Source organism: Propithecus coquereli, unplaced genomic scaffold (genome assembly GCF_000956105.1).
Source record: "Propithecus coquereli isolate 6110/MARCELLA unplaced genomic scaffold, Pcoq_1.0 Scaffold14, whole genome shotgun sequence".
Classification (NCBI taxonomy): Eukaryota; Metazoa; Chordata; class Mammalia; order Primates; family Indriidae; genus Propithecus; species Propithecus coquereli.
Genome location: NW_012138302.1, coordinates 13,413,738 through 13,432,569, shown reverse-complemented (window position 1 = coordinate 13,432,569; position 18,832 = coordinate 13,413,738). Strand labels below are relative to the sequence as shown.

The 18,832-nt window shown below is 45.7% G+C and overlaps 2 protein-coding genes across 3 annotated transcripts in view; both read left to right on the top strand.

Annotated features, from left to right (window-relative positions):
• MROH7 (maestro heat-like repeat family member 7) overlaps positions 1 to 3,542 on the top strand; it is a 46,706-nt gene extending 43,164 nt beyond the window's left edge. The window contains exons 15-17 of the mRNA XM_012639338.1: positions 475 to 577; positions 2,701 to 2,763; positions 3,298 to 3,542. Coding sequence (XP_012494792.1) covers positions 475 to 577; positions 2,701 to 2,763; positions 3,298 to 3,542 — 411 coding nt within the window. The remainder of the gene's footprint in view (positions 1 to 474; positions 578 to 2,700; positions 2,764 to 3,297) is intronic.
• A 4,854-nt stretch (positions 3,543 to 8,396) lies between these two features.
• Positions 8,397 to 18,832, top strand: part of TTC4 (tetratricopeptide repeat domain 4) — an 18,939-nt gene continuing 8,503 nt past the window's right edge. The window contains exons 1-5 of one of the 2 annotated variants that reach the window (XM_012639456.1): positions 8,397 to 8,585; positions 9,180 to 9,297; positions 10,345 to 10,506; positions 13,924 to 14,001; positions 15,670 to 15,794. In XM_012639456.1, coding sequence (XP_012494910.1) covers positions 8,475 to 8,585; positions 9,180 to 9,297; positions 10,345 to 10,506; positions 13,924 to 14,001; positions 15,670 to 15,794 — 594 coding nt within the window. In that variant the 5' untranslated portion in view covers positions 8,397 to 8,474. Of the gene's footprint in view, positions 8,586 to 8,687; positions 8,709 to 9,179; positions 9,298 to 10,344; positions 10,507 to 13,923; positions 14,002 to 15,669; positions 15,795 to 18,832 lie in introns of those variants that run through there. The other variant, XM_012639457.1, reaches the window with a different exon arrangement.

The following is an 18,832-nucleotide window of genomic DNA, read 5'->3' as shown; positions in this document are numbered from 1 at the left end:
AAAAAAAAAAAAAAAAAAAAGAATGGGTGCTGGCTGCCTATTTTGCAGTGCACGAGTGAGCCCTATTCCTGCCTGGCTTTTACAAGCTTTTAAGACCCCCTAACTCTCCAGTTTTTCCCCATTGCTCTATAATTTGACTCCTCACCCTGGTCAGATCTATATACTTACCTACCATGTCCCTCGCACGTCCATTCCCATCTCCGGCTTCACCTGCGTTTTTGGACTTTCCCTCCAGCTACAGCAGGGGGATGGATTGGAAGCAGAGACACCCAAGGCAGGAAGACCACTGAAGTGGCTGTTGCTGTCAGCTAAAAGGATTTGAGGCCTGGCCTCTGGGGGACTCAGGAGGAGGGTTGGCTAGCAGAGATGTTTAGGAGGCAGGGCCCAGGGTCACCATTCCTAGCTTCAAGAGGGATGGATGGGTAATGAGCCCCTTTGAGGGCCTAGCACTTTGGGGGTTTCTCGTTGTCCCAGGTAAACACCTACCAAGACCGTGCCTTCACATTCCTCAGCCAGAGCCTGGAGTACGCCAAGAACCCACGGGCCTCCCTCCGGAAGTCCTCAGTCATGTTCATAGGTAACCTGCCCTAGCACAACTATTCTTGCTGCCAGGGCTCTGCCTGCTCTCCATTTTGCTTCCTCCCAGGCTGTCAGCCCTTCCTTGACCTGGGTGGATGCCTCCCCTTGGGTGCAAGACATGGCCAGCAGACAGCCATGGTGCAAATTGGAATGTCCTTCCTCACTCTAAGATCATGGCTTAGGAAATGGGCCACAGGCTGGATTCAGCCTGAAGTCTTTGTGCGGGGCGTGACCTTGGCAACCGTACGCAGCAGAACTGCTGCTCCCCACTGGAGTACAGCCTGAGCCCAAGCCCAGCAGGAGCCTGGGCTAATCCCCTGTTGACCGTGGCAGGAGGGACCATGCAGCACAGTAGAAAGAGTCATGTAGAATCTCAGCTCCATGATCTTATTTGTGTGTGATTCAGCTGGGTCATTTATTTCCACTGAGCCTCAGTTTCCTCATCTGTAAGATGGGGACCAACTTCTGTTTCACAGACTGGATGAGAAGGTTTTTTGAAAGGTGAGGCCTGGCACGTGAAGGTGCTCAGTGTTAGTCACCTGCATTCTATTCCCCACAATTCCAACCTCTGCCTTTCTGGAAAAGAACACAGAGCAGATTGCCCACTGCCCAGAATCCCCCCATAGGACCCTTCTGACAGCATGCTGGGCATGTCTCCTCCCAGCACTCACCCCTGCCCCAAATGACCACATATCCTTCACCAAGGACCAGGAAACCTTGTAAAGAGGCTTGGAGATGATACCATTTGTAAGGTGATGTTTCTTTTAGTACCTTTCCCCAATTCATCTGCTGTTTTTCATCCATCCAGTAACCCATCCACCCATCCGGTGGGTTGATCCCCTACTCCAAAGCATGATGCTTTGGCTGGAAAAACAAAGAGCCCTTCGGGAGGGGGTGCAGGTGGAGGTGGGTTGGAGGCTGTGGCTGTTGACACGGTCCATGTTGGGACAGAGGAGCATCAACCAGGACTGGGGGCATCCCTCAGAATGTGGGGGGCAGCTTCTCACATGGAGTGACATCTATTCCCTACATGTTGATTTCTTTAAATCTTGCTCCAAATCGGTCACCTGTAAAATCATCAGTGTTTACCAACTGGGAATCTTCTCTGTGCTGGGGAAACGAAGCTGAGTGGAGCCTGGATCTGTCTGTAGACAGCTCCCAGCACAGTGCAGTGACTTCTGACCTCTTTGGGGTTATGAGCCTTCTATGAGAATTCTGAAGATGGTTGTGAACATTTTCCCTAGGGTTCAAAAATGCATACAATTTAGCATGTGACGTTAAGGTCCTCAGAGACTGCCCCTCTCCCTCTCATCCCCTAGTGGATCTAAGGTGAAGAAACTTCTGGTCTGGCAGGAGATGAAGATTCATAAATCACAAGTGAAATACAACACAGTGTATACAGACAGAGAAAAGCTCTCAGATACTCTGGGAACCCAGAGAAGCATCTAACCTAGCTTGGGGGCAGGGGCAGGAAGGACTTCCTGAGGGAGCTACTTGTTAAATTAACTATTCAAGGACAAGAAGGAATTAGCCAGGTAAAGAAGTGAGGGAAAGGCCTTTTGAGAGGTCTAGCCTATTCAAGGACCTGCAGGTACCACGCGAGTCAGGCACGGGCTGGGAGCAGGGAAGGACCGAGTACTATTGCCGAGGAGTCCCTGGGAACAGATCCTTGACCCGGCACAGCTGAGTCTCGGCCTCCCCAGGGGCCCCGCTGCAGCCGTGCCTGACAGGTGCAAGGTGCTCTGGGCCCTGCATGTTATTGCTGCTCAAACTCCCTGCAGGGGTGGGCAGCAGAGGCAGCACTTCCCTGTGTCACAGATGAGGAAACTAAGGCCGAACCTTGGTAAGAGGCTAGCCTAGGGCTGCACTGTCAGAGTCAGCTGCAGCCCAGATCCTGCCCCCGTCTTGGGGACATCTCTGCCCACTGGACCAGCCATCTTTCCCAGGGCCCCTCTTGGGGAATCTGCCCCAGAGTCCAGATGAAGTTCTCCCTTTGTGTCCTCCTTTGTGGGGCTGGAGGATGGTGGGGACAGCTTCTCTGAGGAGGTCTGGTCCCAGAGTGGGATGTGGGGGGGTCAGAGTCAGGGGAAGGATGCACTGAACTCCTGGATTATGCTCAAGGGTCCCTGGTCCCCTGCATGGAGAGCATAATGACAGAGGATCGTCTGAATGAAGTGAAAGCTGGTAAGTCATGCGCTGGCTTGGCGAGATTTCAGGGGTCACGAAGAATGAGAAGGATCACAGTGGGTAATGGGGACAGGGAAGGGGTGTGTCCCAGGCAAGCCTTTTCAGCTCGGTTCAGTTGTGCTTGTCTTTATCCAGGGTGAACAGTGTTAGAAACCCTGGGGTTAGGAAGAGACAGAACTCACAGCCCCATCCTGGGGGAACTTACAAGCTCATTAAGAAAATGAGACCAAAATTTAGTTCAGGGCAAGTAGTTCAGGCTCTTAAGCTAGGGGGAAGGTTCATTTTATAACTGGGGAGCTGAAGGAAGCATTAGAGGAGGCTGGAGGAGTCCAAGAAAGCTTCCTGGAGAGGCAGTTTTGATTCAGGCTTTGTCAGATGTGAACAATTGGAAGGGCTGGGAGGAAGGGAGGTGAGGGGATTCTGAGCAGAGGGTGCCTAAGCCAAGGCATGAGGTGGGAAGGAAGGATGAGGTGTGAGACCCACATAGGGACCTGGTCTTAACATGTGGCCTCTCCCTGCTCCATGACCCAGCTCTGGAAAACTTGAGACGTGACCCAGAAGCATCAGTGTGCATCTACGCAGCCCAGGCCCAGGACCACATCCTGGCCAGCTGCTGGCGGAACTCCTGGCCGCTGCCGCACGGGGACCCGTGGGTGTGCGACCCCGCTGCCACACACCGCTGGAGCCCCAGCTGTGAGCACCTGCCCACTTCCCACCAGCGGCGCTCCTGGATCATGCAGGCACTGGGCTCCTGGAAGAAGTCCTTGAAGCAGTGATGTCCCCGAGCCAGTGTGGCTAAGCCCTAGGCATGCTCACTATAAATGTCATGTGGATCACCTCTCCACCCTGAACTTTTCCTCATGGGACATGCCCCGGGCTCTGGAGCAGCTGTCACTTGTGCAACAAGCTGTGAGAGGAGCACAGCCTTCATTTGTTGACTCAGCCAACATTTACTGATGCACACAGGCTGTTTTGTCCACATTGAATAAATGGGGAAACTGAGGCTCAGAAAGGTGAAATGGCTTGCCCAAGGTCACACGGTAAGTCTGCTGGATGTTTCAGTTTCTCCTCCCCACATTACAAGAACAAAAGGAAATGATGATTTGGGTGGCCCTGGGGGGAAAGAAAGACGAGGGAAAGAAGAGACACCCTCTGCATCCGCCCTGCCCATGACGTCATGCATATCTGGAACCCTGATCTCTGAGTCCCACCCTTGAGAATATTTAACAATGTCTGGAGACCTCTCTGGTTGTTGCAACTTGGGGGAGGGTGTGTTATTATCATCTAACGGGTAGAGGCCAGGGGTGCTGCTCAACATGCTACAATACACAGGACAGCCCCCACAACAAAGAATTATCCATCTAAAATCGTCAAAAGTGCCAAAGTTGAGGAACTTCGGCCTAATGGAAGTATCAGAAGCATATAAAGACACCAACAGCACAGCAGGCCTGCATGCGGGCTGTGGAGTCCAGAGGAAGTACATGGCCAGCTGGGGTTTGGGGCGTCAGAGGAGGATTCCCGGAGAAGAGACCTCCCAGGGGATTTGGAAAGATGATCACATGGTGAGAGTGTATGGAAGGGAACAGGGCACAGGGGACCAAGGACCAACTGCAGATATGTTGTGCGATGGAGCCTAGAAGTGGGTAGGGGACGGCAAGGGCCAGGCCACTAAGCCTTTGAGGCTAAGGAGGAAGACGTCATCCAGAGAGGAGCGGGAAGGCAGGGTGGGGTGCTAAGCAGGGGAGAGATGTAGGCAGATGTCTGCTTTAGAAAGCTCCCTTCTTGTGGGGATATAGGAACCCTTGGGCACTGCTGGTGGGACAGTAGATTGGTGCAGCTATTCTGGACAGGAACCTGTCACTACTCTGTCATGTTAAGTTTATGCATACCCATGAGCCAGCAGTTCCACTCATGGGCACACATCTTGGGGGAATCTTCCACAGGTCCGTACAGAGAGACGGATGAGGAAGTCTATTGCTGTTCTTTGCAGGGTTGGGAAGAGTAGGCCGGCTGGGCGTCCATCTCTGGGGAGGGAATGTTGCTGTGGAGCCCCGTGCAATGGTTAGAGACAGTGGGGGTACATGCAGCACCACACGTGGGACCCAAAGCCCAGTGCTGAGTGAAAAAAGTATATTAAAAAAGTGTGCACAGGCCGGGCGCGGTGGCTCACGCCTTTAATCCTAGCACTCTGGGAGGCCGAGGCGGGCAGATTGTTTGAGCTCAGGAGTTCGAGACCAGCCTGAGCAAGAGCGAGACCCCGTCTCTACCAACAGAAAAGCTGTGCACATGGAAGTTGGTACAGAGCCGGGCATGGTGGCGCATGCCTGTAGTCCCAGCTACTTGGGAGGCTGAGGCAGAAGGATTGCTTGAGCCCAGGAGTTTGAGGTTGCTGTGAGCTAGGCTGATGCCATGGCACTCACTCTAGCCAGGGCAACAAAGTGAGACTCTGTCTCAAAAAAAAAAAAAAAAAAAAAAGTGTGCACAAAAGCATCCACATTTTGCAAGAACACTTTCAAACTGAGAAGACACATTAAAGCACACTAGAATGATTGAGTAGGGTGGGGGGCAAGGAGGAGGGCTCTGGGGTACAGAAGGGAAGAAATGGAAGGGGAAGCAGAAGAAAGCTCACTCTGCAGTGGAGTGAAAGGGCTGGGTGGCGGGCGCACAGGAGCACAGACAGGGAGACCTGGCCAGACAGTGCCGAGGGAAGGGTGGCCAGGCTGTGCAGTGTAGAATGGAGTCCTGCGGGAGAGTGAGGAAGGGGAATTTCAGAACCTGGTGGTTGACAGGTTGGAGGAGGGAGAGGGAGGTGTTGAGGATGGCACCCAGGTTGCTGGGTGGATGACTGAGCCAATGGGCCCCACAATGAGTGGTGAGCCCAGGACCAGGAGCAGGTTTGGGGTACAGGGGATGAGTTCAGTCTGGACATGGTGAGCTTGAGGGACTGTGCAACAAGCTAGTGGAGACAGACATGTGGTTGGCTGCTGAGATGGTCCGAATGTTTGCATCCCCCAAAATTCATCTGTTGAAATCCTATCCCCCAAGGTGATGGTATGGGGAGGTGGGTCCTTTGAGAAGTGATTAGGGATTAAGGAAAAGGTTTAGTGCTCTTATAAGACAGACTCTGGAGAGCTCCCTCACCCCTTCTACCATGTGAGGACACAGTGGAAAGATGGCATCTATGACCAGGAAGCAGGCCTGCCAGACACTGATCTTGGACATCCCAGCCTCCACATTTCTGTGAGAAATAAACGTGTGTTGTTTATGAACCACAAAGTCTATGGTGTTCAGTGCAGCAGCCTGATGGACTAAGACAGCTGCATGGGGACGGAACTCAGGAGAGGGGTCTGAGAGAGAGACAGATTTGGGACTCATCTGCATACAGTGGGTGGGGTGGGACTTTCTTGGGAGAGTGTGTACAGTGGGAAGAGACACAAGCCTCAGGAGCACCTACTTTAACATCCTTTTGGGGATGAAGAACCCATGAAATTGACCATACAATCCAAAAAGTGGTAAACCAAGGCCTTGAGGATTCTGGGCCTGAGTGAGATCAGGAAATAGGGGTGTTCCATTTGCACAACCCTTCCCATTGCCAAGAATGCTCACAAATATTGCCTCCTTTGAGTCTCACAGAATCCCTGTGGATTATGGGGAAGGTAGACTGGTTTTCTTGCCCACATTCTACAGATAAGGACACAGCTTAAAGAGGGATAGCCTTACCCAAGGGCACACAAGAGAACCCATGGAAGTGTGGGTCCCAAAGTTCTCCTGACTCCCATGCCCAAGCCCTTTCCACCAGAGACACTGCTGCTTTCATTGGCCAGAGTCCAGGTCAGCTGCAGTATTCTGGGTCTGGGTGCCTTGGAGCACAGCAGAGGCTGATTGGCTCAGTTATTAGCCAAGGCCCCTAAGTAATCTTGAGTTGGAAGGTTCACAGAGTACTAAGCAAGTCACTTCTCTGTTGTTACCCATAAAATGGGTTTGTACCTCACAATGCTCTTAAAGGATTCAAATGGGAAAAATGGAAGCAAAAGGACTCTGTAGGTTCTGAACTCAAGAAGGGGAAAGATGATGAACAGGAGAATAACGAAGGGAACCAGGGTCAGGGTGCACGGTTGGAAGGGGAAGTGTGGAAATGGAGGTTTGGATTTGGGGGAAAGGGAGCACCTGGACCAGTTCTGCTGGGAGTGGGAAAATCAGAAGGGAAAAGACAGAGTCCCGGAACTGGAAGGCTCAAGGTCCCTCATGCATCATCCTTAGCCCTGCAGTCTTCCTCATCCACATATCAAAGAATGACCAACCTGTCAGCTCCAGTGCTGGGCTCCAGCTCTCTCTTCTTCCTTGGTATCTCACCAGCAGCCCCCCCGACCCCCATCAATCCTTCACCTGGCAGCCCAGGCAGGCCTTCCTAAGACAAATGTGCTCCTGGCCTCCCTCCCCTTAGGTCATTTCAGTGGCTGCTGTCCTTGGCAGGATAAAGGCCAATGGGGCAGGCAGGCCTTCTGGCTCCCCCACACCTTGCTGGCCACACCTCTTAACTCTTACAGTACCCAGCACAACAGGCTGGTGCACACCTCCATGCCTCTGCACATGGGCTCCCCTGCCTAAAATGCCCGGCTTCCCTCCAGACCTCTGTCCATCTGCAGACATCTTCCTCAGCTCTGCTCTCAGCTCTGCATCACCTTCTATGTGGAATCTTTCTGAATCCCCGCCCCTCTGTGCCTCCACTGAGCAGATGTGTGACCCAACGCGGGTTTAGATCGGTCTGCTTCCTGTCTGTTCTTTGTTCTAGACCAGGCTAGGAGCTCCCCAATGCTGTAGCACTGGCACAGGGCCCTGCAGCCTTTTGCTGGCGAATGAGGTGGCTGCCGGAAGCCACAGTAGCTGGGTGACCAGGCCTGCTGCACCTGGCCTGGAGATCCTGTTTCCAGTGCAGCCACGGGGGTTACTGGGGTGACTATGTTCAGAAACAGGGGTCCCATCAGTCACTTCTTTCCTCAAAACTCTCCAGAAGGGCCCACCCCACTCTGAGGAAGAGCCAAGTCCTCACAATCACAGCCCCTTTATCCCTCCCACCTTGTCATCTATTCGTCCCCTTCCTCTCACCTGGCCAGCCTCACTGGCCACAGCACAACCCTGCTTCCGCCTCAGGGCTCGTCCTGCCTGTTCCCCGTCTGGGGAAGAGCATTCCCTCCCAGGCTTCTTGCGTTTTGCTTGGAAGCCTGCCCACCCTGTTTAAAACTGTCCCCAGGCACTTGGTACCACCTTACAAACTCTTACATCTCATCTGTTTAGTGTCTCTCTCCCACCAACTTAGCAAATCCTACAGGGCCGGGATTTTATGTGCTTTGTCCACCATTGTATACGCTGCGACTAGACCAGGCCAGGAACACAGAAGGAGCTTAGTGTGTGTTGACGAGCTAACAAATGAGGGAACGAAGTGTGGGTTTCGTGGGGATTGGGTTTATCCACCACTCCAAAAGCATTCGGGACGGGCGGGGCTGAGGCACCACAGAGGGCCCTCTGGGGCAGGGGGGTGGCGCTTGTCCGGGGATGGGTGGGGCGGGCCGGCCACGCCCCCAGGCCGGCGGAACCCGAGGCGCGCGGGCTGGAGCAGCACGGAAGATTGAGGGACGGACGCCCGCGCCGCCGGAAAGAGCAGCTGTCTTCACTGCGCCGGGACCCGGACGGGAGGGCTGGGGTCAGCTATGGAGCAGTCTGAGCCGGACGTTGCCTCGGAAGACGCCATGGACTCCTTCCTGGAAAAGTTTCGGAGCCAGCCTTACAGCGGCGGCTTCCACGAGAATCAGTGGGAGGAGGTGGGCGGTCCCGGGGGCTTCGCACGTGTGTGGGGGCGTCGTCCGGACTTCTGAGGTTCCCCAGCTTGGGCCGCCGCTCTCACCCTCAGATCCCTGGCGCTACCAGCGGATGAGTGGCTTCTAGTTGAGTATTAAAAATTGACCTCGAGGCTTTGAGGGGCTTCTTAAGCTATCGAAACATTTAAGAGTCTAGGTATGAGAGTACCTGTGGCTCCACCACTTACTGGCTCTGATACGGGTCACTTCTCTGAGCCCGTTTCCTCGTCTGTAAGATTACCCTAACTATAGAATCAATCTTGTAGGCAAACGTGTGGCAAACGTGAAATGAGATGGTGGGTAAAATGCCAGGAACGTAAGGGCGCTCGATTAATGGTAATTACCACCGCTCTTGTAGCATGTGAGCACTGAAGGAATCATTAGAGATTGTTATTCTACACTCTCCTTTTACAGAAGAGCAACTGAGGCCAGGATAGGTATAGCCAATCATGATGATTTGCAAATCATGATGAGTAAGAAAACTTTGAAGAGCGGTGGAATTGGATCTGCTCAGTAGAAAATCTTATTTATGTAGTTCATTCTCTTAACAATCTCCAGGAATTTGAAAAGGTCCCCCTATTTATGAAGGAAGCACCATCAGAAATTGATCCCAAGGAGAATCCTGACTTGGCGTGCCTCCAGTCAATTATTTTTGATGAGGAGCGATCTCCAGAAGGTATTTTCCCTAACATTTTTGTATCACAGTTGAATTGAGATAAAGTGTGAGTCTAAAAGGTTCTGATTGATAACAAGAAGTAGTTAGCCTGAGCTAACTTGTCACTATTCATTCCATACATACTTCTTTGAATACCTACTAAATGCTAGGCATAGGGGATACAGGGGTGAATAAGACACATTTCCTGCCCTCAAAAGTCAGGCTCCAGTGAAAAGCCAAATTGCCCCAAAGAATAAAGATGTGTGATAAGTGCCAACATGTAGTTGTATACTTTAGCTGTAGCTGTTGGAATTCTCAAGGGGCAGGAGTGAGCTCATAACAGATTGGACATTTGAGCTGAATCTTAACAATTTTGGAGGCTTTTACTAGAGTGATGAGGGAAATTTGCACTCCAGAGAATGAAACAACATAAGCAAAAGCAGAAGTATAATTCTGCTCCCCCTTCTTCAGTAATTAAAACAAAAAAAGTCCTTTCTCTAAGAGCTAGGATAGGTATACTTTTTTCCTTTACGCTTCTTATTTTTGTAAGCACTTAGTAATCTCCTTCAAAAGGTATTTGGTATTAGCATGACTTTGTCTCCATGTCGATACCTATTTTTATCATAGCATTAATTTTTAGTTTTCTTGTTGGTTGCTTTCTTTGGTTTATCATATATAACATTATTGCATGATTTAGAATCTTTTTTCTTTTTTTTTTTTGAGACAGAGTCTTGCTCTGTGGCCCAGGCTAGAGTGCTATGGCATCAGCCTAGCTCACATCGACCTCAAACCCCTGGGCTCAGGCAATCCTCCTGCCTCAGCCTACCGAGTAGCTGGGACTACAGGCACTTGCCACCTGCTCTGCTAATTTTTTCTATTTTTAGTAGATATGGGGTCTCGCTCTTGCTCAGGCTGATCTTGAACTCCTGAGCTCAAGCGATCCTCCCACCTTGGCCTCCCAGAATGCTAGGATTACAGGCATGAGCCCCCATGCCTGGCCTTAGAATCTATTTTTAATGAGCCTTTTAAAAAGTAGGAAATAGTGATTATTTCTGTTCTTCTTTGCAGAACAAGCCAAGACCTATAAAGATGAGGGCAATGATTACTTTAAAGAAAAAGACTATAAGAAAGCTGTGATTTCTTACACTGAAGGATTAAAGAAGAAATGTGCAGATCCTGATTTGAATGCTGTCCTTTATACCAACCGGGCAGCAGCACAGTACTATCTGGGTAATGTATTTCATTATTAAATGCTTTCTAAAGAATTAACCTTTGATAAAAGCCAGTATGATGGCTGGTGGAGGATTTGACAGTAAAAGAGGAATAAGGGCTGTTTATCCCAGAAACCTAGACTAAGGATAGTTTACTCTAATTGAACTCTGATCTTTCAGGTAGACTTGGTAAAAAGGGAAACATGAAAGATTGTATAATTATTACCATCTGAACCAAAAATGTGACTTAGTCACTCTGGTAAGGTATTTGATGCTTACTCAAATGCTTCTCTATCAGAAAATGTTTTTTCTAGCCTATTATCCTCTTTTCAATAATGCTAGAAGGATTAAGGCTATAGAGATCTTTGGGTGAGAAAAGGTATATTAATCTAAGAAAGAATTTCTCAAAGAGTATTCTGCGGGACCCTTGAAGTAAAAATTATTTCTTAGATAAAGAAGTTTAAAAAATGCTGCTGCTTTGTTGGAGATTTGAAGAGGTAACCTACAACAAAGAATCTTACCCTGGGTTTCTTAAGTTTTGTAAGCTTCCTCTTCAGTTAACACTAACATCATGCAGGGCTGTTCTGCAGATGTGACTTTGGGAAATGCTGATTATTTGAATGGTATTATTGCTGGTGACATGTTAGACCTGTGTTTCTTATCACACAGTTTAGAGAGGACCTGGGAGTGACTTTGGCATTTTTGAAGGGAAGGTGTGCTGAAATTTCATAACATCATGCCTTGGTATGGTCCTATGTGTTGAGTGTTCAATGGACCTTTTCGGTCTGGGAACTCATGTTTCCAGGAAATTTTCTTGAATTGATATTTTTCTTCTTTCTTCTTACTCTGTTTTCTCTTTTTGGAAATTCTGGCTGCTGGTGCTTTGGGAACCAAGTAGGGGAAAGGACTAAGGGCTCAATATTTAGTATTTCCTTGACTGAGTCACCAATATGCCTGGGGGTCTCCATCCAGAGATGTACTGTTTTATTGTCTGCATACAATAAACTTCCAGTCTACTGCCAGAATGGGAAAGAAATGGGTCTCTGCCACAGCAGAGGGGTAGGGAATGTGGGAATCTGATTGCTTCTTAAGCAGACTTTCAAATCACCTTAACCCCCCACTCCCTCCCGCCCCTACTTCCAGAGGTACCCGGTACCATCAAATTCTGAGTCCTGAGTACTTTGTAGTTTCTGTAGGATACCTTAGTGGCTTTTGGGCTTTTCCTCTACTGGCTTAGAATTCTACTTTCTCAAGCCTGATATATCAGTTAGTTCTTGTCCTTTTGTTTTCCTTCCAGCTTTTAAAATGAGTTCTGTGTTCTTCTCATTCTCTTTGTCTCTGGGTTTATGGCTTTTGGTGGAGTGGGGGGACGCGATTTGAGTTAAGTCTATGTGTTCAGTCTATCTCCTTTAACCAGAAGTTGGATCTCTTTTATATACATTTTTTTTCCTTACAGTTGAGATCCTACAGTTCTTCCAGTTTTGTATTCAGTTTTTTTCACTTAGTTTTACTTTAATTTTTGTTTAATAGAGATAGAGTCTTGCTCTGTCACCAAGGCTGGAGTGCAGTGGTGCAATCATAGCTCACTGGAGCCTCAAACTCCTGGGCTCAAGCAATCCTCCAGCCTCAGCCTCCTGAATAGCACGTAGAACTACAGGTGTGTGCCACCATGTCTGGCTAATTTCTTTTTTATTTTTTGTGGAGATGGGGGTCTCACTTGAGGCCCAGTCTGGTCTCAAACTCCTGGCCTCAAACAATCTTCCCGCCGTGGCCTCCCAAAGTGCTGGGATTATAGGCATGAGCCACCACACCAGCCTCAATTAATTTTATAACAAACAATTTTACCTTTCATTAAAAATTATTTCTGAATACTATTTTAATAGCTACATAAAGTTGCATTATATGGACATAACACTGTTTATACTACTTGCTTTACTATTCTATTCTATATATTCTATATAGTCTGCTTTTAGATTTTTAAAATAATGCAAAAATGAACAAAGTTATAAAATTTTTCCAATAATTTTGATGATTCCTTAGGCTAAAGCAGTATTAGCAAAGTGCCTCACAGGCCATATCTGCACCCCCCTCCCCCCCACCCTACAGCTTGCCATGAACTAAAAATGTTTCTTATCTTACATTTTTAAAGGATTGTAAAAAAAAAAAAACAAGAATGTGTGATAGAATACACATGGCCTGCAAAACCTAAAATATTTATCTGGCCCTTTAGAGAAAAATTTTGCCGATCCCTAGGCTAGAGTTTTAGAAGGTAAATACTAAACCATTAAGTAATATTTATAATATAAACCACAAAGCGAAAGTCTCCCTCATGTCCTCCTAGTTTAGATAACTGGTGTGTTTGTGATTGCATACCTTTTTTTAAATACACTTACAAATATATATCTGTGTGTGTGTGTTTCTGTATATTTGGTTTGTTTGTTTTACAAAAATAGGCTCGTATTATACACATAGAATCATGTAAAACAATATAGCACAGACATCCTACCATATCTCTTACGTACAGATCTATCTCATTCTTTTTAATGACTGCATATTCAATAGTATGGATTTATCTTAATGTATTTAATCATTACCAAATTGAGGATATTTGGATTATTTCCAGCTTTTCACAATTAAAAGTAATGCTACAGTTAACATGCTTTTGCATTTATCCTTGCACATTTGTACAAGTATTTAAGGATAATTTCCTAGAAGGAAATTATTAAAGTTTGCAAAGCACCTACGAGATTCTCGAAGAAAAGGTGAAGGAAGGAAGGAAATTATTGGGTCAAAGCGTATGTACAGGCCGGGTGTGGTGGCTCATGCCAGTAATCCTAGCACTTTCGGAGGCCAAGGCAAGAGGATCACTTGAGGTCAGGAGTTCAAGACCAGCCTGAGTGAGACTTCATCTCTATAAAAAATAGAAAAATTAACTGGGCATGGTGGCTCAGGTGGGAGCATCGCTTGAGCCTAGGAGTTTAAGGTTGCAGTGAGCTATGATGACACCACTGCACTCTAACCCTGGCAGCAGAATGAGACTCTGTCTCAAAAAAGAAAAAGTGTATGTACAAAGTGCATGCTAAGTTGCTCTCTAATTTACCCCATGTACCCTTTTCCTGTATCTTCACCAATACTGGATATTATCTGTCTTTAATTTTTAGCAATTTCATGTTAATTTTAATTTCCTAATCATGAGTGGTATTGAACATCTTTTCATGTGCTTACTAGCCATTTATAGTTCCTGTGTGGTTTGCCTTAATAAACATTTCTAAGGCTCCTGATGAACACAACTATTAATATATTTTTCTAAACACAGTTGCTCTGATTTATATTTCTCCAGGATTATTCAAGGGTGTCTTTTTCACTACACACAAAATTTTGCAAACATTTTGATCTCAAAACTTGTTCTCTCTTTTACTAAATGGTGTTTCGTTAGGCAATTTTCGTTCTGCTCTCAACGATGTGACAGCTGCCAGAAAGCTAAAACCCTGCCACCTCAAAGCAATAGTAAGAGGTAAGTCTTGTAGAACTACACTACGATTGTCATTATGGGAAAGCTATTACTCACTGCACCAAAAATTGACATTTAAAGCTTTGATATTAAGGTACTGGGATACTAATGAAATCACCTTATTTTTGTAATCTTGATATTAAGTTGCTATTCTTTATCAATAGCAACATGCCACTTTTGAACGAATAACCTAAAGAATGATCTAACCCTTTATGTTTTAAGAATTTGTAGAGAAATTGAAACTCCTCATTTTAAATTAATAATGAATGAAATTAATTAAAACAAAGCAGTTCCAAAAGCCACATTCTAATTTTTTTTCCAAATTAGCTGATTGAAAGGTGAAATCTTTAAATGTCATGCTAATGTTAATTAAAAGATAAGTTGTGGGACCTTTGCTGATAACTCTGATGCTGAGATGTTCGCAGATTTTTTCTCTTGTAGTCTGACCTTTCCATGTAATAATAGTGCTTTTATTACTTTTATACTTCACCTTTTCTTTGAGAATCTCGTAGGTGCTTCGCAAACTTTAATTTATTCATCATATATTAATCTTCTCTACATCCCCATGGACCTGCTTAAAATGCTTTATCGACGTTATGCCTCTTTAGATGTTCACAGTTAGGGGCAATAAGTAGACCCACATCGCTCAGCTGTAGGGAAAGAAGTTATTGAACAAAGATTGGCATATAAATTGAGTGTAGTCCTGTGGAATTAGCCTCAGGCTGGAATTGTATAATCCTTGATTCAGCTGTTAGTTTTACTTTACAGTGTAATCTTGGTAAGACACCCACTCTGAGTATCATTTTACTCATCTCTGGAAGATGGCGTTAGGTTCTGTTGACATCTAAGCCCTTACTATTCTGATATTTTGCAATTCTGTGGAAAGCCTAAAGAGGTTAACTGGAGAAAAATGAACATGAGTACATTTTTTAAATTAATTAATTAATTATTTATTTTTAAATTTAAGGACAGGGTCTCGCACTGTTGCCCAGGCTGGATTGCAGTGGCATGATGATAGCTCGCTGCAGCCTTGAGCTCCTGGGCTTAGGCAATCTTCTTGCCTTAGCCTCCCAAGAAGCTGGGACTACAGGCATATGAGCTACGATACCTGGCCTAAAAAAATTCTTACTAGAAAGGAGAGGCAGCTTAAACTGGTAGCCATAAAGGGCAAAATTAGGAGAGACCTAATGTCTTTGGTCTTGCCACTACGTTGGTAAGTGGCTGAGGCAGATTCTTTCTGTCTCCGTTTAAAAAATCATCTGAGATGGACTTTATTCTTCCTATTTACAGACGAGGAATCTGAAGCTCAGAGACACTTGGTCCTTTGTCTAAGGTCTGGCTGGTAAATGACATAGCCAGATTTCCATGTCAGATCTGTCTCATTCCAAAGCTTGTGCTCTTTGTCACTAGGCTGTAGCCGTCCCTACTTTAAGAGTCCTTAGTACCAGGGAGACTTACAGGATTTTTGAGCTGAATGGGGCCTAGGGGTCTTTCTGATCTAGCATACAAAAAATATTCTTCCTTGTCTGGGGATAGTAGTGTAAGGGGCATTATCTTCCATGTTCTCGTCAGGGTGCTGGCTGGTAGCTGGTGGGTGTGGGAGGTCCTGCTCAAGGTGAGTTCTTTCCATTGCATGTTTTTCTTGGATCTTAAGGGTTCTGAGTTCTGCAGGTGCCTTATGCCATCTGGAACTGAAACACTTTGCTGAGGCTGTGAACTGGTGTGATGAGGGGCTGCAAATAGATGCCAAAGAGAAGAAGCTTCTGGAAGTGAGGGCTAAAGCAGACAAGCTGAAGGTTTGTGAAAGTCAGCAGCTAATTGGCATTTGATAATTAGCATTAATTATCATTTCCCAGATTATGTCTCTCAGATCATCCTAAACTTTTTCTTTAAAACTTTGTTTCTGGCCGGATGCAGTGGCTCACGCCTGTAATCCTAGCACTCTGGGAGGCTGAAGCGGGTGGATCGCTCAAGGTCAGGAGTTCAAGACCAGCCTGAGCAAGAGCGAGACCCCGTCTCTACTAAAAAATAGAAAGAAATGATCTGGACAACTAAAAACATATATATAGAAAAAAAAAATTAGCCGGGCATGGTGGCACATACCTGTGGTCCCAGCTACTCGGGAGGCTGAGGCAGAAGGATTGCTTGAGCCCAGGAGTTTGAGGTTGCTGTGAGCTAGGCTGACGCCATGGCACTCACTCTAGCCCGGGCAACAAAGCCTGTAATCCTAGCTCTCTGGGAGGCTGAGGTGGGTGGATCGTTTGAGCTCAGGAGTTCGAGACCAGCCTGAGCAAGAGCAAGACCCCGTCTCTACTAAAAATAGAAAGAAATTTGCTGAACAACTAAAAATATATTGAGAAAAAAATTAGCCAGGCATGGTGACGCAGGCCTGTAGTCTCAGCTATTGGGGAGGCTGAGGCAGAAGGATTGCTTCAGCCCAGAAGTTTAAGGTTGCTGTGAGGTAGGCTGACACCATGGCAGTCTAGCCCAGGCAACAGAGTGAGACTCTGTCCCAAAAAAAAAAGAAAACAACAACTTTGTTTCTTGGCTGGGCATGGTGGCTCACGCCTATAATCCTAGCACTCTGGGCGGCTGAGGCGGGAGGATTGCTTCAGCTCAGGAGTTCAAAACCAGCCTGAGCAAGAGCGAGACCCTGTATCTACTAAAAATATAAAAATTAGCCATGTATTGTGGTGTGCATCTGTAGTCCCAGCTACTCGGGAGGCCTTGTATATAGAAAATCTTGAGGGATCCACTAAAAAACTGTTGGAACTAATAAACAAGTTCAGCAAGCTTATAAGATACAATATCAGTATAAAAAATCAATTGAATATTGTAGACTTTTTTTTTTTTTTTTTTATGGCAATGGATTTTGTTCTGTCATCCAGACTGGAGTACAGTGGCTTGATTATAGCTCACTGCAGCCTCCAACTCTTGGGCTCAAGTGATTCTCCCACCTCAGCCTCCTGAATAGCTGGGACTGTAGGCATACACCATGGCACCTGGCTAATTTTTTTATGTTTTTGTATGAGATTGACTGTAAAGAGGCATGAGGGAAGTTTCTAAGGGTAGAAAGATTCTCTACCTTGATTAGAGTGTTGGGCACTCAGGTGTATACATTTGTCAAAACTTGCCAAACTGTACACTTAAAATCTGTAAATTATACTTCAGTAAAGTTAATTTATAAACAGGAGGATCACTTGAGCCCAGGAGTTTGAGGTTGCAGTGAGCTAGGCTGATGCCATGGCACTGTACTCAGGGCAACGGAGTGAGACTCTGTCTCAAAAAAAAAAAAAAACAACAGACCCTGGAGTAGGGAGAGAATCTGATTTCTAGAGTTGCTACATTCTTTATAGTGTCTAGTTTTCAACAAAAAAATCACAAGACATTGCAAAGGAACAAGAAAATATGGCCCATACAAAAGCGGGTGGGGGAATAGAAACTGCCCTTGAGAAAGCTCAGACATGGGATGACTTACTAGGTGAAGACTTTAAACCAGTTAATTTAAATATATTCTAAGAATGAAAGGAAAGAGTATCTAAAGAACTAAAAGTATAAGAACAAAGTCTCACCAAATAGAGAATATCAATAAAGAGAAATTATTAAAAAGAACCTAATAGAAGTTCTGTAGTTGAAAAGTACAATAACTGAAATGAACAATTCACTAGAGGGGCTCAACAGCAGATCTGAGCAGGCAGAAAAAAGAATCAATAAACTTGAAGATAGATCAGTTGAGATAATACAGTCTGAAGAACAGAATGAAAAAAGAATAAAGAAAAATGAATCAAGAGAGACTTATAGGATGCTATCATGCATACAAAGAAAGGCATAATGAAGGAGGAGAGAAAGGGGCAAAAGAATATTTGAAGAAAAAGCAGTCTACACCTAGACATATCATTAACTGTTGAAAGACAGAGAAAAAAGAACATCTTAAAAGCAGCAAGAGAAAAGTGACTCTTCATATATAAAAGATCCTCAGTAAAATTAACAGGTGATTTCTCATTGGAAACCATGAAGGCCAAAAGGTAATGGAGTGACATATTTAAAATTCTGAAAGAAAAAGACTTGTCAACCAAGAATTCTATACCCAGCAAACCTATCCTTCAAAAAATGAAAGAGAAGTAAAACTCTCTATTTGTGGATGATATGACCTTGCATATAGAAAATCTTGAGGGATCCACTAGAAAACTATTGGAACTAATAATAAACAAGTTCAGCAAGCTTGTAAGACATTTTTACATTTTACAATGTACATTTTAAATGTACAATTTACATTTTACAATGTCAGTATAAAAAATCAATTGTATATTATAGACTTTTTTTTTTTTATGGCAATGGATCTTGCTCTGTCATCCAGACTTGAGTGCAGTGGCTTGATTACAGCTCACTGCAGCCTCCAACTCTTGGGCTCAAGTGATCCTCCCACCTCAGCCTCCTGAATAGCTGGAACTGTAGGCACACACCATGGCACCTGGCTAATTTTTTTATGTTTTTGTATGAGATTGACTGTAAAGAGGCATGAGGGAAGTTTCTAAGGGTAGAAAGATTCTCTACTTTGATTAGAGTGTTGGGCACTCAGGTGTATATACATTTGTCAAAACTTTCCAAACTGCACACTTAAAATCTGTAAATTATACTTCAGTAAGGTTAATTTATAAAAAAGGAAACCCAGCAGTTAAAGGTTCCTCTGAATTGGCAGACATCCCACATTATGTGGTCTGCTGAGATCCCAAATTTCAGGTAAGACAGCAGGAAGCTGTATTCTGTGAATCGGAGAAAAAACAGCCTGGGACAATATTCAAGTCATCTTTCTTTTTTTTTTTTTTTTTTTTTT